The 22,980-nt window shown below is 43.7% G+C and overlaps 1 protein-coding gene across 2 annotated transcripts in view; it reads left to right on the forward strand.

Moving 5' to 3' along the window:
- Positions 1 to 22,980, forward strand: part of LOC101175236 (plexin-A1) — a 260,037-nt gene that overhangs the window by 145,781 nt on the left and 91,276 nt on the right. For both annotated transcript variants that reach the window (XM_020704419.2, XM_020704420.2), the window contains exon 9: positions 15,974 to 16,088. In XM_020704419.2, coding sequence (XP_020560078.1) covers positions 15,974 to 16,088 — 115 coding nt within the window. The remainder of the gene's footprint in view (positions 1 to 15,973; positions 16,089 to 22,980) is intronic.

Genomic DNA, 22,980 nt, shown 5'->3' on the forward strand with positions numbered 1-22,980 from the left:
CAGAGGTGATGAGGAGGTGATGGGCAGGTTTGGTGTGAAGGAAAGGAATCTGGAGGGACAGATGGTGGTGGACTTTGCGAAGAGGATGGAAATGGCTGTAGTCAACACTTACTTCCAGAAGAGAGAGGAACATAGAGTGACATACAGAAGTGGAGGTAGGAGTACTCAGGTGGACTACATCCTATGTAGACGAGGTCATTTGAGAGAGGTTAATGACTGCAAAGTGGTGGTAGGAGAGAGTGTAGCCAGACAGCACCGCATGGTGGTGTGTAAGATGACTCTGGAGGTCAGGAAGAAGAAGATAGGGAAAACAGAAAAGAAGACCAAGTGGTGGAAGCTACAGAATGAAGAAACTTGTGAGGAATTTAGGCAGAAGTTGAGGCAGGTCCTGGGTGGTCAGGATGAACTTCCAGATGACTGGGAAACTACAGCAGAGATTATCAGGGAAACAGGTAGGAAGGTGCTAGGTGTGTCATCTGGAAAGAGGAAAGACGGTAAAGAGACTTGGTGGTGGAATGAGGAAGTACAGGACTGCGTCCAGAGGAAGAGGTTGGCTAAAAGGAAGTGGGATGTAGAAAGGACTGAGGAAGGTAGACAGGAGTACAAGGAAGCGCAGCGTAGAGTGAAGAGAGAGGTGGCAAAGGCCAAACAGAAAGCTTACGATGAGCTTTATGACAGGTTAGACACAAAGGAAGGAGAGAAGGACTTGTACAGGCTAGCCAGACAGAGAGACAGAGATGGGAAGGACGTGCAACAGATAAGGGTGATTAAGGACAGAGATGGAAAGGTGCTAACAACCCAGGAGAGTGTACAGAAAAGATGGAAGGAGTATTTTGACGAGCTGATGAACGAGGAAAATGACAGGGAAAGAAGGGAGGAAGATGTGGTTGTTGTGGAGCAGGAAGTAGCAGAGATTGGAAAGGATGAGGTTAGGAAGGCTCTGAAAAGGATGAAAAGCGGAAAGGCCGTTGGTCCTGATGACGTACCTGTGGAGGTATGGAAGTGCTTAGGAGAGACAGCAGTGGAATTTCTAACAAGGTTGTTCAATAGGATTTTAGAGAGTGAGAAGATGCCTGAGGAATGGAGGAGAAGCGTTCTGGTCCCGATCTTTAAGAACAAGGGTGACACGCAGAACTGCAGCAACTATAGAGGAATAAAGTTGATGAGCCACACAATGAAGCTGTGGGAAAGAGTAGTGGAAGCCAGGCTTAGGAAGAAGGTGGAGATTTGTGAGCAGCAGTATGGTTTCATGCCCCGTAAGAGCACCACTGATGCCATTTTTGCTTTGAGAATGTTGATGGAAAAGTACAGAGAAGGTCAGAAGGAGCTGCATTGTGTGTTCGTAGATTTAGAGAAGGCGTATGACAGGGTGCCGAGGGAGGAGCTGTGGTACTGTATGAGGTCGTCTGGAGTGGCAGAGAAGTATGTCAGAGTAGTTCAGGACATGTATGAGAGAAGTATGACGGTGGTGAGATGTGCTGTAGGTCAGACAGAGGAGTTCAAGGTGGAGGTGGGACTACACCAAGGATCAGCTTTGAGCCCTTTTTTGTTTGCTATGCTGATGGACAGGCTGACAGACGAGGTAAGACAGGAATCTCCCTGGACAATGATGTTTGCGGATGACATTGTAACTTGCAGTGAGAGTAGAGAGCAGGTGGAGGAACAGCTAGAGAGGTGGAGGTTTGCTCTGGAAAGAAGAGGTATGAAGGTCAGTCGTAGTAAGACAGAATACATGTGTCTGAACGAGAGGGATCAAGGTAGAAGCGTTAGGTTACAGGGGACTGAGGTGAAGAAGGTGCAGGAGTTTAAGTACTTGGGGTCAACAGTTCAGTGTGATGGGGATTGTGGAAAAGAGGTGAAGAGGCGAGTGCAGGCAGGTTGGAGCGGTTGGAGGAAAGTGTCAGGAGTGTTGTGTGACAGAAGAGTGCCAGCAAGACTCAAAGGAAAGGTGTACAAGACAGTGGTGAGACCAGCTCTGCTCTATGGGTTAGAGACGGTAGCAGTGAGACAGAGACAAGAGGCTGAGATGGAGGTAGCGGAGATGAAGATGTTGAGGTTCTCCTTAGGAGTGACCAGGTTAGACAGGATAAGGAACGAGTACATCAGAGGGACGGCTCATGTTGCCTGTGTTAGCGACAAAGTCAGAGAAGCCAGACTGAGATGGTTTGGACATGTTCAGAGGAGGGATAGTGGATATATTGGTAGAAGGATGTTGGAGATGGAGCTGCCTGGCCGGAGGGCAAGAGGACGGCCAAAGAGGAGATATATGGATGTCTTAACAGAGGACATGAAGTTGGCTAACGTTAGGGTAGAAGATGTTCATGATAGAGTGAGGTGGAAAAGGATGATTCGCTGTGGCGACCCCTGATGGGAAAAGCCGAAAGAGAAAGAAGATAATACGCAAATAAAAATAGAGGCAAAAAAATGTATGGTATTGCTTTTCAAAGAAATTTGAGGTTCTGTTGGAAATGAATCCAGCTCTCACTGGCAGTTATCCTCTGGTAATAATGCAGAATATTCAGCAACCAGCTGTAATTTTACGAGGATGCTGCTAACAACGTTTTTCAAACAGAAGGGCGGTTTTTCTTTTTTTTCTTTTTATTACAGAGAAAGAAGATAAACTTCTTTAAGGAAAACTGGAGGCTTAAAATAAAATAAAATACAAAAAAATAGCTAAAAAAATCTAACCGTCACTTCCACAGCCCAGTCCATGAAAATATTCTCTGACATCAAACCGGTCGGTGGCCTGAAAAAAGTTGCCTGATGTACACAATGTGAAGGATCTGACCCTATTTCTGTGTACGCAATTAAACTCCTTGTTCAGCCATGTGTCACCTGTGGGCTTGATAACTGCTGTCTGTCACTCTGCAAAATTAGAATTAGATTATCCAAAATTTCATCTTTTGTCGTGTCCACAATTTTTAACGTCACACGGCTGTTCAGATCTCTGCACTGGCTTCTTGTGGCTGCCAGCATCTAATTCCAGGAGGAGAATCCTTATCCGGGCTCTGCAACCTTTTCCTCTCACTCTGCTCTTCCAACAACCTGCATCTGGTGGTCCCTGCACCATGCAGCAAAAGATCACAGATAATCTCTTCAGCTCTGTGATCCACCATGAATTAATGAACTATCCCAGTCTGCACACTGCAGCACTCGGCTTGCGATAATGAAGCTGTTCTGGTGGCTGTGGGCAGGTAGAGGTGGGGTCTGTCAGGAGGGTTTTGGTGCAGATGCACAACAGAATTGCCTTCAGGCAGACACCCAGATGGACTCATGTGCAACTTCAGTCAATATGCTGAAGGCTGGATGCAGCACCAGCGTCACCAGCCACACAAACACTTGTGCAAACGGGGAAAAAAGAGAAAACAGGTGCATGCACAGTGAGGGAGGGGGGCGCTGAGACAGACTGCGCAGACTTGGCATAGTCAATTACGCTGAGAGCTATTTACATTCGCTTTTACAATATTAGACATTTGCATTAAAAAGAGTTTTGGAATAGTTTAATTGAAAACATGCGTGTGTGTGTGTGTGGGGGGGTGGTGGAATAATGCGTCTTTAAAGCAAGGAATAAACAGGAGGGAGAACGCTGGAGGCAGGAGTGCAACGGGGAGGAAACTCGCATTCCCAGAGAGCTGGAGAGGCATGAAGAGGCAAAGAGAGTTATAGAAAGCAGTGTTAGCAAACGAGAGGCAGATTATGTCCATTGTGTCAGGAAGATTGTGTCCCACACAGCTAAAAGGTTACCCCCCCACACACCCCACCCCCGGCTTCAGACCAAGGCGTCATTACAATATAAAAAGGCTGAAATCTTTTCGATGAAAAGAGCCACTCAGAGGACGGGATCGGCCCACACTTCAAGCCTCCAGGAGCGGCTTTCATTTCCAGGCTGTGCTCCCCCCCCCCCAACCCCCCCAACCCGCTGATCCACCAACAGTTTTTAAATTCATCTCAGGTCCAACAGCTCAGAACTCCTTTAGTTTGCAGATGCTTGCATATGTTCATGTTGAATTTTATATTCCAACTCTCAGTGAATGTGTTTAATTAAAGTGAGGGTTGAAATTCCTGGATTCACTGCTTTTGGACATCACCACGACAAGATCCAATAATATCAAGTAATGAGACTGAGCCCCCCCACCGAGTATCCAAACTCCTCGTTTAGCCCTTGTGCTGCATAACCTAATGATGTGTGCATCATTTTATTACTGCGCACTCTGAAGCTTTATTGAATAAAACACTGAAGAACCTATTTATAGATCAGACTGTTCATGCTCAGCTTTGAGCCTCAAACTGTTGACATATATCTATTTTTTTTAGAGTATTTTAGATAAAAGTGTGTGTATTAGATAAAAGACTTGTCTCCTAATTGGGTAAGAACTGCAGCTTAGTAATGATAGGAACTCTATTTGTACAGCATCTCTTAAAAATCTAATTTTTCTTTTTGATCAAAACAGACCAAACCCAAGGGAAACAAATTAAAATTCAGCAGTAAAATGTTTATTTAAAAGAAAAATAAAAAAAGTCACCATCCTGGTGCATTTTAACTGGGACACATTTGTACTGGTTCTGGTTATTCTGGTGCTAAAGGGTCCTGACAGCAAAAGGACACCATTTGGCACTTCAGTTACTTTTTCTTGACTTTGAAAAAGTCAAAAGAGCCCAAGGAGTGAAACCTGCAGAGGAGCTCATATAGCATCGAGAATGGAAAAAAAATAACTTAAGGTTATCATTAAAGTCTTGAAATCAATTCTAAAACAATAAGATAGCCATTAGAGGAAGGAAATTATCACTTTAAAGCCCAACTGTTGCCTTTTAATTCAGTTGAATGCACAAAGGAGAGCTCATACCAATTGTTAGGAGAAGGAAGTTACTGTCAATTGACCTACAGACGTTAAATGAGTGGATCATTGTTATTGTTACTTTTCATTTTGGCAAATTGGGGGCGTTTTTGAGACCATTCAGGCTTAGACGAAGACAAAAATGAGTAAAACGTGTCACTCTTGACTTGGAATCAAACCAAATTGCAGTTGTAAGCATGTTAACTCCTTGGGGTTGTCCTGGCATCCACATCACACAAGCATTCTTGGAAATACTGGAGCAGTTTGAACATGTCCATTTCCTGGAAAGTTCATTTCCAAAATGTTCTCTATGTAGTTTTACAGATCACCAGTCCCTTAAAGAGCTATTGCACATTTCTCCCATTTTCTCACACATCTACTTTGTGAAGAGTTTGGTAGTTTATGGCTCCTGGAAGGACATTTTGGCAGCAAATTTTCCACACACATTTTTTTTTTATTTCCCTCCAGTTGACAATCACAGTTTTTCTGCCCAACGATTAAAAGCAAAGTGGAAAGGAGTTTTGCTTCTATGAAGAAAGGCTAGAACAGTTTTATGTGTGGATGAGTTTGGAGACGATTCAGAACTTCTGCTGTTTTTTTTTGTTTGGTTTTCCGCTGTGTGAGCAGAAGACAGAAACTAATGTAAGGATAAGGGAAGTGAAATAACTGGTGGAGCATCATAGGCCTTTACGCCGTCCAAACTTTCTCACCACTGGTGGTTTATTGACACAGACAGCCTTGTGCTTTAGCACGGCTGCAGGTCACTTAGTCTAACATCTTCCCTCTCTGGGCTCAAACAATCCAGCCACAGAATGGAGGCGAGTTTCACCTCCACACGGTAGGTGCCATTATGCACCTGGTTGGCTGACTTACCGTCCACCACTAAATGAAAAGGAAAAGGAGGAGTCTTGCAGTGTTATTTCACTTTATTTTTGTCCCTAAATAGTGCACACCTAACGTGTCGGGGGTGAAACGGTTTGAAGATATAGTGAACAAATACAAGTCCCAGAACTGAACTATGTGGTATACCACAGCAGTCAAACAGCCAAATAAGACTTGAAGTCCAACTCCAATCATCTTTTGACCTTCAAAGTGTTCCAAGTGGTCTTTTAATTAGCCAAAAAACAAAACAAAGAAAATTCCTCTTGTTTTCTAGGACATAGTTTCTGCAGAGCGGCAGGAGTTCATTGCACCTCCCCTCTCTGGTGTTGAGAGCTCAGAGGAAGGAGCTTGTGGTCTGCCCAGCACATTTTCTACCGCATTTTTAAGCCTGCTCCTTATTCACACCGATTGGAACAAAGAAAAACTCAGAAATGTAATTTTGAGCTTAGTTTCCTCACTGTAATTCCTCTACCATGAGAAAAATGCCACAAGAACATGCTACAAACACCATTTTCACTGGAGGTGGTTTTTAAAAGGACGACCCTAAAGTTTGAAATAAACGACATAAGTCAGGATCAGAATTATTACAAGGTTTACAAGGATCCAGACAGCTCTGCCTGCTCTGCTGATACTGGAATGATTACAGACCATTTTCATTCATAAACTCTCAAAACATAATGACAACCACTTTTTTTCTCAAATTAATGAAATGCAATGATTGATCTTTGTTTATTTGAAATTTCACTAATCAAGATATTGTTTCAGAGGGTTTTGTTTTTCTCGTGGTAATGAAGTCAAACCTGAATGCGTTTGGCTTCATGCAAGTTAGAATGTCAGCCAAATCAATACAGTTCTCTGACCAGGTCAAAGCAATAGGTTTTGCCGATCAATTTTAGAGCTTAACTTGTAATTTGATCAGCACTGACCAGAATTAATTGAGGATATGATCCCCTCACTCGCTTCATAAACGCCTGTTCCGGGGCTGTTAGTTGCATATCAGCAGCTTTGTTCCATCGATCCAACTTTGCCAGAACAAAAGCTCGGAAAAGATGAAAAGCGTCTGATGCTCCTCGGCTGTGCAGCCTTGTTAAATAGCGGGGCATTTTATTGACCATTCTGCTGCAGTGCAGCCACTTACCCCAAGACCCCTCTACTGTCGGATTGCTTTGCAAGCCCCAGATGACCCAGAGGAATGGCCCCATGTGGGGGACAGCTCAAGTATGGGTTTGTTTCAGCTTCTGTGTGGTCTTATCAGGCACATCCTGCCAACCAGAAATCAATAAACCCCCGGGTTAATGGTGAGAGGGAACTGGCTCACTAGCTTTACTAACAAACATTAGACTGTTAGCATAACCTCACTCTTTCTTTCTCTCTGTGGAAATCCACTGGCATTGATTATCAACCCGCACTTCAGTCTGGTCTCACTGGCTTATCTCTTGTTATCTAAAGCCTCTACGTTCAGACACTGCAGCACGGGCAATTTAGGAGTTAACCCTCTGAAATCTGTATAAAACCAAGGACGGAGAGACAAAGACGGTGCAAGGATTAGACTGAAATCCAATTTAAAGCCAGTGTTTCTGGCACCACGGTGACTGAGCAGTTGTCCTTCAGTTTGGACGACCTGGGTTTAAACCCCCGCTGTGCCTCATTACTGTTGAGATTTTGCACCGAGCATGTTTTTCTGAATAACTTTAGTCTATTCTGTGTGGAAAAAATAAAATAAAAGAAAAAACTTTAGATACAGATAACTAAAGTGCTGTTTTGGGGCTTTAGTAGTTTGCATCAGGGGAGCAGCTGTGGCCCCCCAGGAAAAAAACTCTGCCCTTCCAATTTTTGAGTCAATATTGGTATCGTTATTAGCAAATATTAAATAACAATCAATAGAAGCCTCTTTAGACATTGCAAAAATAACAAAATCAGCATTTTAAATTGAATAAAAACAACAATAATAAAACTGTTAGAAATATGGAATTCTGGCGCTTTGCCCCCCTTCCAAAGTCTTTGACTTGTAAATGTTTCCCAACTCTGCATGTCAGTGACTGCAGTTATTTGACTCAGTAGGTTTGGCAGTAATCAGGCGTGGCTGAATGAGGTCAAATTTGACAGTTTTGCTCACGGTTCAACATTGAAAGCAGATACTATTTAAACTTGTTTACCATCAATATGTGGAATCATTATGAGCTAAATCATTATTAGGTCCAAAATTACACATAAAATGGAATTCGATGGTGAAAGTAATTTTTCAAAACGTAGTGAAAGAAATGGAGGTTTCAAATTGTAAAAAAAAAAAATGCAGCTGTATTTTTCTTCTTTTTTCTGGCTGCCTGAAACATGCTGGACCTGCACCTACTGCTCTTTAGATCTGCTTTGGCCCGCCTAATATCTGAGGAAAAATATCATGTTCTGCCATTTAACGCTGTGGAGCGAGAGCACAGCTCCTTGGGTGGATGTAATTTGGCGAGCAGTGACCGTGGGTGTTAGAGGAGGCCTGACTGAGCGCATGGATTCTAACTTATTATTGGAGACGGGCTGTCATAAAAACATCACACAATGTGCAGTATTAAAAAAAATCTGCTTTCATTTTTGTTTTTTTACATTGAGTATTTCCGTGGGGCTGTGATGATTGACAAGAGAGCAAGATAAAGGATGAAAACAGGAGCAAACAGTCAATAAAATTTAAGTTTTGTTTCACTGGTCAAACCAAACGCTCTTTTTCTTTTTCGTCATTAACAAACTTCCTTTTTTCGGCCTTGATATTTTGGTTGAGTCTCTTACTTCATTCTTAAATGCTCATTTGTTTATTTGGCTCCTCAACAGTACAGGAATCAACAAAAAAAAGAAGTGTCATAAAAACTGCTTATCTTGGTCTCCCAGCTTAGTTAACTGTAAGCCTATAAGCATGGAGAATAAGACGGAGGGAGTGAAAGGATCCTTCCAGCTCTATCTGCTGCTTTCAGTATCCGTCCCTGCCTCGCCGTCGGCTGGAATAAAAACTTAATGCATGAGGCCGCGGTTAAACATGTCATTCCAACGTGATTTCTGGAGAGCTGCTATAAACATTTGATGTTCTGCGACTGTGGCGACGGAGGGGGATGCACACCCCCACAGTGAAGGTTTCCTTTCCTGAATTTCATTTGTTGTTTCCCAGCAGAAGAATTCAGGTCAGTTTATCAGCGTCTCAAAGGATTGTAGAAAAACTGAATGTAGGGTTGGAAATGATTAGGTCGTTTGCCACCATCTCTCTGTGTGAGTGATATTAGCTAAAAGGCTATTTTACACGTACTAGGCAATAAAAAATGGTGTTGGAATACATTCCTCTTCCTTTACCACTCTTTAAGTTAAACTTAAAAAGACTTTTAAATGACAAAAGAAACATGACTAACACCACTGCAATGGGACTTTAGCTTTTTGTGCGACTTTCTTCAACGTTTGTCATTGCTAAAGCAGCAAAGCTTTGATATTAAACAGCAAGAACATGTTTAAAAACTCTAAAATCTCACATGGAGATTTAACTTCATTTAGTTCAGATTAGCTGCCTCTTTGTCCCAAAATCGTTTTGTACATAGAGGCTGAAACGATTTTAAAAACGTGTCTCGCAGAGTGTGAATGCGATAGTTTTGAATACAGACGCGCAGAACAGGCCTTTTTGCATGTTTACATGGACTTTTCATTGGAAGTGGCCGCTGGAACCAGTGTGTGAATACACACAGGTGTCAACGTCAACCACCAGGAGCAGTATGGCGTTCAGTGTCTTGCCCCAAGGAAACTTCGACACATGGGCAGACAAGGTGGGAACTGAACCTGCCACCCCTGAACAAGAGACAATTTGTAACTTTCTATGAACTGTTACATTTTTTTCCTTAGTCTGGTGGGATTAGAGCAGTGCTTCTCAATTATTTTTTGCAAGGCCCCCCCCTAGGAAAAAGAAAATGTTTTGCGCAGATTGATAAGTAAACAAAGCACCTTTGTCACAGTAAAGCAGCTTTCCTTCATTCTGTCATGCTCCTGCCTCATCATCACACTTTGTCTCTGGAAAGACTCAGTGTCCCACCCACCCCACCCACCCTTTATTTTTGAAGCAACATTCAGGCTCCTGAACCGTTTAAAAATACTGAAGAAGCTACAGTAAGGACATATATTTTTAGTTACCAAAATAAAAGCACTATGAATTTGCTTTGGTAAAAGCAACTTATATATGAGATACAGTTGCAGTGCTTAACATCATTAAATAAACTGAATTTGACCATTTTATTACAATGGAAGACATATTGAAATTAAGGTCGTTTTTTCAAAGTCATATTTTAAAAAAAAAGAAATTAAACAGATTAGATTAGATTGCTGCAGCAATCTAAATCTGCTTTCAACAAATATGAACTTTATTTTTTTTTTTTTTTTTTTTTTTTTTTTTTAACTTGTCCTGTCCAACAGCTAGGCAAACAGATGAGAGCTGAGGGCCTCTTGTGTTGGACATATTTTATTCTAACAAGAGGGGTTATTCATCTTCAGACAAACCAAAGGTATGTCTGAATAAACCCCTTTTGTAATTGAGGCCAAACTTTATTAATTTCAATCATGTTTGAAAATCTTTGGTGTTGGACCGGACGGAAAAGGAAAGAGGGGAACAAGAGAGAGGGACGTTAGAGAGAGGGGGGGGTAGGAGGGTGATAATAGGAGGGGAAGGGGGGTAAGACCATGAAGCAGCATAGAGCAGACAGGTTTACTGGTTGTTTATCGTTACGGTACGGTTCAAATGTAGTACAAAAAGGGCGGGGCCTGTTCACACACACTCAAATATTATCAACACACCTGCTAGCCGCAGAAATGTCCACATGTCAGCATGCACACAAAACAGATAGTGTTCACGAACGCATACCTATGCCTTTAAACCAACTAGTGTGAAATCTTTCATTCATTCAATCATGCAAACTATTAGTGCAAAGGTGAGCTAACACCTGTGCTCAGGTGAGTGTTTATGTTCTTCTAAAATGGATGGTGGAATGTGAAAAGAAGGAGGAGGAGCGCCCAGCCACCCCCACACCCATACCCCCGCCGCAGCAGCAGCGGCAGCCGGAATTCCCCCAGCGCCACACGGGAACAGGCAGGGAACAACCGCCCCCCGGGCGACCAAGACCGCCACCCAGGCCAGGGCCAGCAGGACCGCCGCGAGGCCCCCAGAGCCAGAGAGCAGGGAGGCGCAGAGGGAGAGAGAGCGCCGCCCCAGCCCAGCCAGGAAAGCAGCCCCCCGCCGCGCCGGAAGAGCCCAACGCAGGGCCCCACCGGAGAGGGACGCCCACAGCCCCAGACGAGCACCCCACCACCACCCAGGAGTTCCGGGCATCCCCCCGCCCCGACCCCAGGTACGAGCCAGGACCCCCCAAGGGAGACCCGCTCCGCACTCCAGGCAGCCACCCACCCGGCCCACGGTTGGTCCAGGTAGGAGCAAGGCAGGGGCCCGCCGCCCCCGCCCAGGAGGGGGGAACCCCGGGGAAAAAAGGGCGGCCCATAAGGGATGTTATAAATATGGCCCGACCAGGCTCGGCCATGTTGGAAGTTTGGCGGGGCCCAGCGCCCAGGGGCAAGGACCAGGACCCACCCCCCAGGGACACGAACACCCCCGGCTCAGGTGTAATATGAACCCCCCCACCGCGCGGAGAGAGCACCGCCGGGCCCAGGGAGCCGGCACCCAAGGGACACGGCCGCCATCGCCAAGAGGCCCGCACCCCCCACCAGGGACGGGGTAGGGGACAGATGGACCCAGGTCCCACCTTCCTTGTAAAATGTGTGTGCGTGTATGGGTGTTTGAGAGGGTGTTTGTGTGCATGTGTGTGTGTTTATGTTTGAATGTATATATTGAAGGGGGAGGGGTGTGTGTACTAAGGGGGGTGCAGTTAAAATTGGCAAGTAGGGCACTAAGGGGACATCTCCTGATTACTCACAGTGATGTCCCCTCACCCTCCACACCAAGGGGCCCTAAATGTCTAAGGTGCGGTTAAAATTGGCGGGTAGGGTGCCAGGAGGACATCTGCTGCTTGCTTGCAGTGATGTCCAGGCACCCCCCCTACCAAGGACCCTACGTGTCTAAGGTGCAAATAAAACCGAAAGAGGGGGGGCCCACTCCATACGGCAACCATAGGAGGGGGGCCACTCCCAAGTAGCCCCCCCCCAAGGCGCATCGCAGGCTAAACCCCCCACCCCCTCACCCTAATATGAGGTTATATAAGGAAGGGGGTAAGTTGGGGACAGCTGGTAGACTGTCCCCCGGTGGTCAAACAGCCGTCCCCCAGCCCACCCCCAGCAAAGGGGCCAGGGCCACCCAGCCCAGGGGCCCACCCCCGGAGGCGCCGACACCCCAGGCCCGGCACCACCCACCCCACACAGAGAGAGAGGAGCCAGAAAGCGTCGCCCCCCCCCGGAGCAAGCCCAGGCCCCCACCCCCAGACGCCGGCCCTAGAAGAGCTCTGGTCAGGCCTCGACGGGACCGAGGAGGCCAACCGGCCGAGGCAACCACTGATTGCCTCAGCGGAGACCCCGACCCGCTAGCCCCCCCGACCCGTACTAATAATGGGCCCCCCCTCCCCCCCAGAACGCCCCCCCACAGGACAGGGCCGACAAGCCCCCCACCCCACCCCACCCCAGACCCCGCAGCCGAAGCGGGTGATACCCAGAGCGACCGGGGGCCCCGAGAGGGTTGTCCCGTCCCGTCCCAGAGCCAGGGAAGGGCCGATCCCAGCCCCAGGTGCAGATGGGCAGCCCATCCGGCGCCGCTGGGCCCCCCCCACCCGAGCAGGGCCCCCCGCCAACCCCCCCCAGCACAGGCAAAGGGACCACCCCCCCAAGCCGAGCCAGACCACCACCCCACCCCCCCACCACGCACCCCCACACCCAAGCCCAGAGGACCACGCAGCGCCCCAGCCCGCCCCACCCAGGCACCGGACCCGACCCCCCGACCAACGGAGCCCCCCACCGCCCCCGCCAGGCACCGGAAGCCCCGACCCCCACCCCAAACCACGGCAGAAGGGCAAGGAGCAGCGACGACCAAGCCCTCCACCCCCTAAGTCATGGAGTCAACCACAGGAGACCAGAGAGACTGAATTCTTTCAAAGTTACTTGAGCTTTGGGCTGACATTTTTTCCAAGCTGATATGATCAAACAGCAGATTTCTGTGTTGACTTATGTTTATATTTTTCTTGTTTTTCCAATTTATTAAAATAGTTTTTTTGGCAATACAAAGAGTTATGAAAATGATAGATGCTAATCCTTCTTCTATATCGATGGCACTCATGTCACCAAGCACACAAAGTGACGGTGAGGCAGTGATTGAAACCTTAAGCCAGACTGATAAATCGGCACATACCTGCTGCCAGAGAGCCCTGACAGGAGTGCAGAACCACAGTGCGTGCATGTAGCTGTCGGGTAGATTATTATCACAGTGCTCGCAAATGTCTGAGTTACTGAGACCCATCTTGAACATCCTCTGTCCAGTGTAGTAAATTCTGTGAAGAGTTTTGAGATGGATTAGCTGTAGATTTGAACTTTTTGTCAGTTTAAAGGTGTTTAGACAAAGTTCTGACCAGAAGCTTTCATCTGTGCTGATGCTCAAATCTGCATCCCATTTTTTTGTTGGAAGGGCAATATTGTTATCTAAATTGCATAAAAGTTTGTATATTTTGGAGAGAGTTCTATTCATTGAAAAATTAATCAGAGTGGTAACTACATCTGGTAGCTTTAAATCGTCGTCTTTAATTTTATACTTTTTAGTAATACTTGATTTAAGTTGCTGATATTCCAAGAAGTTATTTATTCCATGTTTGTCTTGAAGTTCCTGGGGAGTTATGAATCTTCTATCAATAATTACGTGCTCTAGTTGTTTTATGCCCCCTGCTTGCCAAGCTGGGAAGTGAATCATTTTTTTGTTAATAAGGATGTCCGGGTTGTTCCAGATGGGTGTCATTTTGCACGGTTGAATTGATGATTTTGATATTTTGAGAAATTCCCACCAGGCTGTTAAGGTGGCATTTATATTAATGCTTTTGAAACAATCCTGTTTTTTAACTATTTGGCTAATAAATGGTAGCTGTGACAGGTTGATCTTTCCACATAACACCTGTTCCAAGTCTAACCATGAGTTGGTTTCTGGATTATTTTTTAACCATTTTAAGATATATTGTAATCTATTTGCAAGAAAGTATTTGTGGAAATTAGGTAGTTCTAATCCTCCACAGCTTTTTGCAGATTTTAAAGTTTTTAGACTAATTCTTGCAGGTTTGTTGTTCCATAGAAAGCTTGATATGGATGAGTCTAATGTTTTGAACCATTTTAATGGCGGTTGTGTGGGAATCATTGAGAAGAGATAATTAACTTTGGGTAAGATTTTCATTTTAACCGTGGCTACCTTGCCCATAAGGGACAGAGGCAGGTTGGTCCAGCGTGTTAGATCGTCCTGTATGCTTTTCAGTAATGGGGTGTGGTTTAGCTGCACCAGTTCTGATAGTTTGGGGGAAAAGTAGATACCCAGATATTTGATATTTCCTGTTTTAACTGGAATTGTGAGTCTTTGTTCCATATTCCTGTTGAGTGGTAATAAAACAGACTTATTCCAATTAATGGAATAGTCTGATATGGAGGAGAATTCATTTATGATCATTGCTGTTTCATTTACAGAATGTAAATTCCTTAAAAACAGTAATATGTCATCCGCATAAAGACTAATTTTATGATGGCTGTGTTTGGTTTTTATTCCTATAATGCTCTCATTCTGTCTTATTGCTGCAGCTAAAGGCTCAATGAATATAGCAAAAAGAGAAGGAGAGAGTGGGCAGCCCTGTCTGGTTCCTCTTCCAAGACAAAACCTGTTTGAAGTCTGTTTATTAGTTCTAACTGATGCATTGGGGTTGTGATATAATATTTTGATCCAATTGATGAATGCTTCTCCAAAACCAAACTTATGGAGGGCAGCAATAAGGAACTTCCAATTAACTCTGTCAAAGGCTTTTTCAGCATCCAGCGATAGTACCGTCATTTCCTGGTTTTTAATGGTGGCAAAGTCTATTATATTAACTAGTCTACGGACATTATCATCCGAGTGTCTGCCTTTGATGAATCCAGTCTGGTCGAAGTGAATTATGTGAGGAGTGATTTTTTCTATTCTCTGTGCTAGTGCTTTGCAGATAATTTTTACATCTGCATTGATTAAAGAAATAGGGCGATAGCTTGAAGGACTAGTATGAATATGACCTTTATTTAGCTACACAGAAAGTCTGTTATAGTCTAAAACAGAAAAGAAGCTTAAAGTGTCTGAAATAAAATAAAAATAAAAATCTGTCATTACTTATTTAAACTAGAAACATTTTTGACCAACTGAACCATTTGTTGCTGGGAAAAATAATTCAATCAATAAATAATATTAAATTTAAATTGATCTGAAACATGAAAACAGCAGCTACTGATGCGATGCCAGGGGGTAGGGGGGCGCTCCCCAGTATTTGAAAGCACTGGATTAGAGTAATCCAAATATCAAGAAAACGTTCAAACCAATTGTTTTCTCCAAGTCAACATTGTTTCTTTGGGGGAGAAATGTAAATAAGTGTCAAGTCCAGGTTCAAGTCGAGCTGAGGTGTGAAACTAAGCCAACTGCTTTCATAAAAAGGTATAGTGTAAGTCTAGTTGTAGATAGAAATATTGACTCCAAGTCAAGTCTGTAGTGATTGGTCAAGAAAACCCTCAAGAATTTGACCAGAAGTCCACATTTTCAGTTACTTGGACCAATCTGTAGAAATGGTGGATTTTCAAGATTTGAATAAACAGCATCATCAAACACTCCTGTTAGTATAAAGCCAAATATGGTCCAGTCATGTGTCAACCCATCCCACGATGTTTCCTGCTTAGAGTTCTCAGGTTACATTTAAGTATCGCAGGAAATATAGGAAAATGTACTTTCAGGGTAAAAAAGCCAAATGATGGTTGAAATGATGTACAAGGTTGCCATGGAGATGTGCTTTGATGGGGTTGTTCATTTTTACACATCACGAAATACTGCCAGATCTAACTGGGTTAAAAACTCATTCTGACAAGAAATTGGAATACCACCCAATTCAAAGATTGTTTTTACAACGTTTACAGAAAAGCCGTCAAAGTATGAATGGAGATGAGTTTGTTTGACAGAAGATGATCTGGAATTCAAAGTAATTCAAATGTTGTGGATATTTTTCTAAAGGTAGATTGTAACCCTATCTTCTTTTTTGTCTTTTTACTTATAGGTGTCTATCCTGCGTGAATGCAAACTTCCCCTGCCACTGGTGCAAATATCGCCACATGTGCACTCAAGATGCCAGCGACTGCTCTTTTCAGGAGGGGCGAGTCAACACGTCACAGGTGTGGAGTTGGGCATGCTCAAACATGTGCACACTTGTGATAATATGCAGTCACGTATACTGTCCCAAACAATGTAAAAATGCTTTTGAGCAGGAGAAGGCAACACATGGATGCATTTACGATGCATGCAAATGGGTGCAGCCGCAGAGTAATGTTCAGACGTGCAGATGGTACCTGCGCAGCATCTCCGTTTGTGTGAATGAGCGCTGCTGTGTGTGGCTCAGTGGCAGATGTTGCACTCTAAGCAGCGCTGGATTTATTCACTTATAAACAAGTCGGGTTTGAATGAGTATGCAAATGGAAACAAGTGCTGTCGTCCCAAATGCTATATTTGCATGAAAACCTCCTTCCAACCAAGAGCTGCTTGCCTTTCACAGACCCTCTGTCTCCATCCAACTCGCTAATTTTCTTGACAAAAGAGGATAGAACATCATAATCCTCAGGAAGTTGGCTGTCTTTTGACCAACATTTATATGAAAATTGTGTTGCTGAGGCATGCAGCCTGATGGATATGACTTCCCTGGTTCTGTCCTGTGTTTCCTCCATGCACTTACATTAATCCTTTCTATCCCGCTTTCTGTCTGCAGCCTAACATTTTCCCTCTTTTAACTCCCTCCATCCTCTTTTCTGGCAAAAATCGGAGATGTCAAAAGGGTGTAATCAGAAAGAAAAGACATGCACTTTGGTGCACTCTGTGTGGGAGAACAGAAAGTAGGTGTGTGTTTTCATGCAAGTTCCTGTTTTTTCTTTGCATAGTCGAAGAAAATCTTTTTGTTTTTGTCTTTTGTGTAGCTGTGCGAATAGGATTTTTGCGATTGTGTGTGGAAAAAGGACAGACTGTCATCACATGTTGCACTCTCCTGCAAACAACCTCATTTTGTTTTAAGAGCCACTACAAAGCTTTGGTTAGTTTTTTGTAATCTCTTTTTTTCTGGTCCTCTATCAACCTGCATCGCCATGGTTACCAAGACACTCGAATGTTACCAGAGGTTATGGTTTTCATAAACACGCACATTATTGTTATTAGCACCGTATCGCCAATGAATGCATGCCTTTGGGCGTGTCCTTTTGTCCCCTCTCTGCTGTTTAACAGGTGGTATTTTGAAATAAGGCGTGAGCCAACAACACCGCTTTTTCCCCACATATTTATCTCCTTCAGTCTTGATTTTGTTCCAATTTGCCAGTTCTCAGCCCCCGCTGAAGGTAATATTGCCCATCACTGCTGCCTGAAAAAGTTTCCCCATGTGTCATCAGCAGTCAGTTGCCAAAGTGATTGAATTCACACTCCACTGGTTATCTTCCCCGAGGTATTTGTCATATTTCTTGAGGCTGACTTCACTTCATATCTGATAAAAAATAAATAAAGAAATAAAAGTCCCAGCATCTGAGAATATGTTGCACCACAAAAATTCACTTTGTCTTGCAAGTGCTTTAAGAGACAACAGCTAATGTGAAATATTTGACCTTTTGAGGCAAGTATAATTCTCTGCTGTCGCTCCCTGGATTTGTAAATATATATAAATCAGCTGTATTGTGACAGAAGATAAACAGAGAGGCACATTAGGGGCGACCAGGCAGAAAATTGCCAGAGTCTGAGAAACACTTGAGAAGGCCATCAACAGAAAGGCATAAAAACGCAAACAATAAGAGAAACAAACACTACCTCAAACAAACGTGGAGCCAAACAAATTCGCTGTGCTCGGCTGAACCCCAGCATTGGGCTGGTGGAGCCGACTGGGTCGAGGCTGAGCCCCGGGGCGGGTTCAGATGGCTTCATTTAGATGCACGAAAATTGGAGAATAATACAATAAAACCAACCAAAGTAATAGAAAAACCAGTTTGTTTGCATTTGTTTTGTGTCTGCAGGCCTGCCAGCTTTTTCTTGTACTGATTACAGTTTACTGCTTGTTAATTAAGTCATTCATTCATTTTGCATGTGGTTGTTTTTCACTCAGGATGTTTCATGTCCCACAAATGAATTAATGTGCTTCTTGATTGACAGCAGAGACAGAAAGAAGCTGGCAAATCTTCTCCCCTGATGAGAGCTTAAAAAGAAGATTTCTTTCTTTTATGTGAATTCTCCTTTGTACAACAACTGATCCATCATTAGTCATTGTCTGAAGTGCTGATAATTAGTGCTAAGTACTCCAAAAAATGGTTTTATTCATGAATGTTCACACAGTAATCCCAAATAAAACAATCAGTGGCCCAGAAGTGTCAATTTACTCATGATTTCACTGATAAACAAGAAGCAGAACCTGCTTTTACCTTTTTAGGTCTAAAAAATTTAGCAGGTGGCTTCATCGAGCCGGGACCTCCAGTTTGTATTGGGGCGGTTTGCGGCTGAGTGTGAAGCGGCTGGGATGAGGGTCAGCACCGCTAAATCTGAGGCCCTGGTTCTCGACCTGAGAAAGGTAGTTTGCCATCTCTCGGTGGGTGGAGTACTCCTACCCTAGGTGGAGGAGTCTAAATATCTTGGGGTCTTGTTCACGAGTGAGGGAAGACCGGAGCGGGAGATTGACAGGCGGGTTGGAGCAGCGTCCGTAGTTATGCGGTCACTGTATCGGTCCGTTGTAGTGAAGAGAGAGCTGATCCAGAAAAGCAAAGCTCTCAATTTAACCGGTCGATCTTTGTTCCAATACTCACCTATGGTCATGAGCTCTGGGTCACCGAAAGAACGAGGTCCCGATTACTAGCAGCTGAAATGAGTTTCCTCCGTAGGGTGGCTGGGCGCTCCCTTAGAGACAGGGTGAGAAGCTCGGTCACCCGCGGAGAGCTGGGAGTAGAACTGCTTTTCCTCCACATCGAAAGGAGCCAGTTGAGGTGGCTCAGGCATCTAGTTTGGATGCCTCCTAGACCCTTACTGGGGAGGTGTTTCGGGCATGTCCCACTGGGTGGAGGCCCCGGGGAAGACCCAGGACACGCTGGAGAGACTACGTCTCTCGGCTGACCTGGGAACGCCTCAGGGTCCCCCCAGAGGAGCTGGAGGAAGTGGCCGGGGCGAGGGAAGTCTGGGCATTTGATGTCGTCGAACAGGGATTGTTCTGTGAGATAGGTGGTTATTCCAATTTCTCAGAAGTACATCAAGCACCTCTAAATGTCCCCTTGCATATGCTTTTAGTGGAACTACTCACACCACAAACTGAGCTGCTCCACCTGTGCACCGTTGAGTGAAACTGGGGCCTTAACCCTTTAATATCTGAGTTTTATCAGCAGTATTGATCTTCTTCAAATTACAATGGGTCTTGTAATGTTTACACAATCATAATGCCAACAAATCTTTACAGGGATGGGCAACACTTTGCAGTAGAAATGTGTTCATTCAATCAACGCACACCAGCTGATTCTGACTCGGAGAAAACATTGCTTGACTTTGTTAGTGATTATGAGCGCTGATAGGAAACACTTCCACTCACGTAAACAGTCAAAGAGTTACAATAAGTCAAAGACTGTGAGTTATGTCTGGCATTAAAGGGTTAACTATCAGGAACTATACCAGGTTATTACTAGGGCTCTAAGAATAAATCGATTCGGCAAAATATCGTGATAGTTCATTTGTCGATACAACATGCTGCCAGGACGAGATTTATTTATTTCATTCTTTGTTTTTTCTTATACTGAAAAATACTTTGTTGTGTAAATCTGAAAATGTTGATTGTTCCCTTTCTACATTTTTAGTTACCAAAATAAAAGCACTATGAATTTGCTTTGGTAAAAGCAACTTATAAATGAGATACAGTTGCAGTGCTTAACATTGCGATCATTAAATAAACTGAATTTGACCATTTTATTACAATGGAAGACATATTGAAATTAAAGTAGAGTTTTTTTAAAGTCATATTTAAAAAAAAAGAAAGAAAATATGTTTTCAGTAAAATTCACCCTGATTTCTTAATGCTTTTTGAGTGAATTTGGCTTAAGCTGTTCTGAGAAATGTATTATGAGTCCAAGCTTGTTCTTCAGCAGCAGCGCTGTAACAGTTAACCATCGAGGCGCTGACCTTTTCGGCGCGTAAAAAAGCGGCTAACTCTCTCCTGCTTGAGCCATCTTTGTCTTCATTTTCCTCTTTGTTCCACTGTTCTCCTCTCGTCCTCCTTTTATCTCGTTGTTCTTCATCTTCCCGAGACCCTGACCTCCTTACACACGGTAAAACTCACTCGGTCCATGATGCATTGCTGTAGCTCTGAGGAGTGATCCGGCAGCCTTGCAGCCTTGCAACCTTACCTCATTTATTATCATTAGCAGACTGTTTAAGGGACCAGATGTACCCAAGGTGAATAAAGATATGTGGATCCGTCTTGGGTTTGGTGCCTCTAATTAGAGGATGTATCACCTTGATGAGCCACTTGGTCAGATGGTCGTATGTTCCTGTCAGGCCCACATGATGTTGCAGCAGAGCAGGCATGCATGCATTCAGCCGCACTGACAGCATTATGAGTCTGACTTCATGCCTGGTTGGAAATCTTCAATCCTTGCGTTCAGGTGGTTCCTCCAGCTTTATATGATGCTGCTTGACAGCTGCTTGGAAAAGTCGTCAGGAAACTGACTAAGTGACATAGGAATTAATCCAGTCTAAAACTCTGTCATTTGTGGGGATCCTGCTTCGTTCACACCCAACGTGATTCAGTGATTTTAATGTTAGGTCAATGTAGAGATGGGTTAAGAGGTCCCACAGCGTGTTAGGAGCAGCACGGCAGTCGAGCAGCATCGCATTTCGTGACTCCCGGAATGCAATGACGTAATCAGTGGGTGGAGTCCAAAACTAAAAATGGAGGAGAAGCTGATCGTTCCCACCTTGAACTTGATATTTTTCTTGTCTTCCTTAATAAAAATGCTGTTGAGTTTGTCAACTAATCAAATTCATTTAACAAGTTTGTGTCGCAATAACGGAAAGAAATCCATTTGGTAGAAGTAGTACTGTCTATCTGTGCAACATCTATCTTTTTAACAATTGGTATCATCACGGATATATTCACATACCTCCAAGCAACACCATGTACAACAAGTATATGTGATGACTTTGGAGCCTTGAAAGTTCAACTGAAGCTGTTGCTACCATGGATTTTACGGTGGGACTTGATTGTTTTAATGCTGCAGTTTATACGTATCAGAAAAGCTATTTTTCCTCGGTTTAATCTCTGGCCTGTTGGCTTCTCTCCTCTTGCTTACCTGCTCCTTCGTTCCTTTAGGAACTCTGAAGGAGTCAGCTGCTCCCTTCTTGTCTTTCAGCATCTGGCTCTGCATTGTGTTCCTGTGCTGAAACTCTGCTGTCGCCTGAGCTGGAAGCTCTGAAGCTGGCACAGAATGAGCTTCCCTTCTCCCCCTGGGTCTCTTTGACTGTGCCTGCCACTGATCTTCTCAGCTGTATGCTGTGTGTGCGTGTTGTGTGTGCGTGTGTGTGTACACATGTTAATTATTCAAAGTGTATTAAAGCTTAAAGATGCATCTCCAGATGCTGCTCTGATCATCACCGTGTTTAATGGAGAGAGACAGATGAGATGGGAAGCAAGAGGTGGAGCACCCACATTAAAACATGAGGGGGGGTTGAGGGGTGGCGGTGCCCTACTTGTTAGAGACGTAGCGAGCTTGCCTGAACCACAAAAGCCTTTTCCAAAACGGTTTTCTGTTGTTGCCACGCACATTTCCCTATGAGGACTTTTAAATTCTTGACTTGTTTTCCTGCTTTGTGCTCGGTCGGTTCACTGCTCAGAAACTCAAGTGCGCTAATCTGCCGTCTGTTTAGCGGAGACGGGTCGGAGATCTGCTGCAGGTTTGCTTTTAGTTAAGTTTGCATCAAGACTCTCGTTTGGATTCCCTTATTATCCTGCAAACGTAACAGATTGAACAAACTGCTCAAGGCAAAGGTGTCAACGAGCTTATTCAAATGAGGATAATTGAAAAATAAATGAATCTTTTCAAAATAAAAGATAAACGGGGCCCTTAAACCGTCATTTAGTGTATCCAACAACATTCTTTAACTGGGCCTAAACCTGTATAAATATATATATATATATATATATATATATATATATATATATATATATATATATATATATATATATATTGGATATATATATATATATATATATATATATATATATATATATATATATATATATATATATATTCCATTCAAATTGTGCTTTCCCATGTTCCATCTGGTCTCAACCTCTTCATGCCTCATGAATTTGGACACTCTTGCAAAACTGTGGGTATCAAAGAGTTTTGTTGTTTTTCACCGTTTTCACAGAGCAAATTAAATGATAATAATAATAGTAATAACAATAATAATAATACATTTTATTTATAAGACGCCTTTCTTAGCTCTCAAGCTCCAGTGTCCACATTTGTTCGACTACAGTTATGTCTTCAATTATTTACGCTATCAAAGTAATTCCAGCTGATTCTGAAACAGAGAAAAGCAGCCTTGTGCTGATATACAACATTGCACAGCAACGTAAATCAGCTGATTCTGAAAAGCGTCTGTGTCGTTATGCAACACTTTGTTACCCAATTGTCGCATAGACAAAACGATATGAAAAGCCGATTTCTCCACATCAGGCTAGTGATAGTGATTGCCTGAACGGGTCAGAAATTTACTGGAGGTCAAAGAGCGCGTGTTATATTAGTGTCGCTGGGCGACATCTTCGTTGTTGAAGGGAAACTGGTGAGAATTACACCAAAAAAACAAAAAAGACGAGGAAGAAGTTCAGAGTTAACCTGACAGTTTTCAAATTGACGTTCTTTAAAACCAAAAATCAGTTTTTGGGAATTTGTCACAGACAGATCATAAAAAAGTATTAAAAAATAAATAAATAAATAAATAAAACAAAGTTTTAAGCAACATTTTTGAAAAAAAGGTTACAAAGTCCTTTCAACTCAGGCAGTGATT

Source organism: Oryzias latipes, chromosome 7 (genome assembly GCF_002234675.1).
Source record: "Oryzias latipes chromosome 7, ASM223467v1".
Lineage (NCBI taxonomy): Eukaryota > Metazoa > Chordata > Actinopteri > Beloniformes > Adrianichthyidae > Oryzias > Oryzias latipes.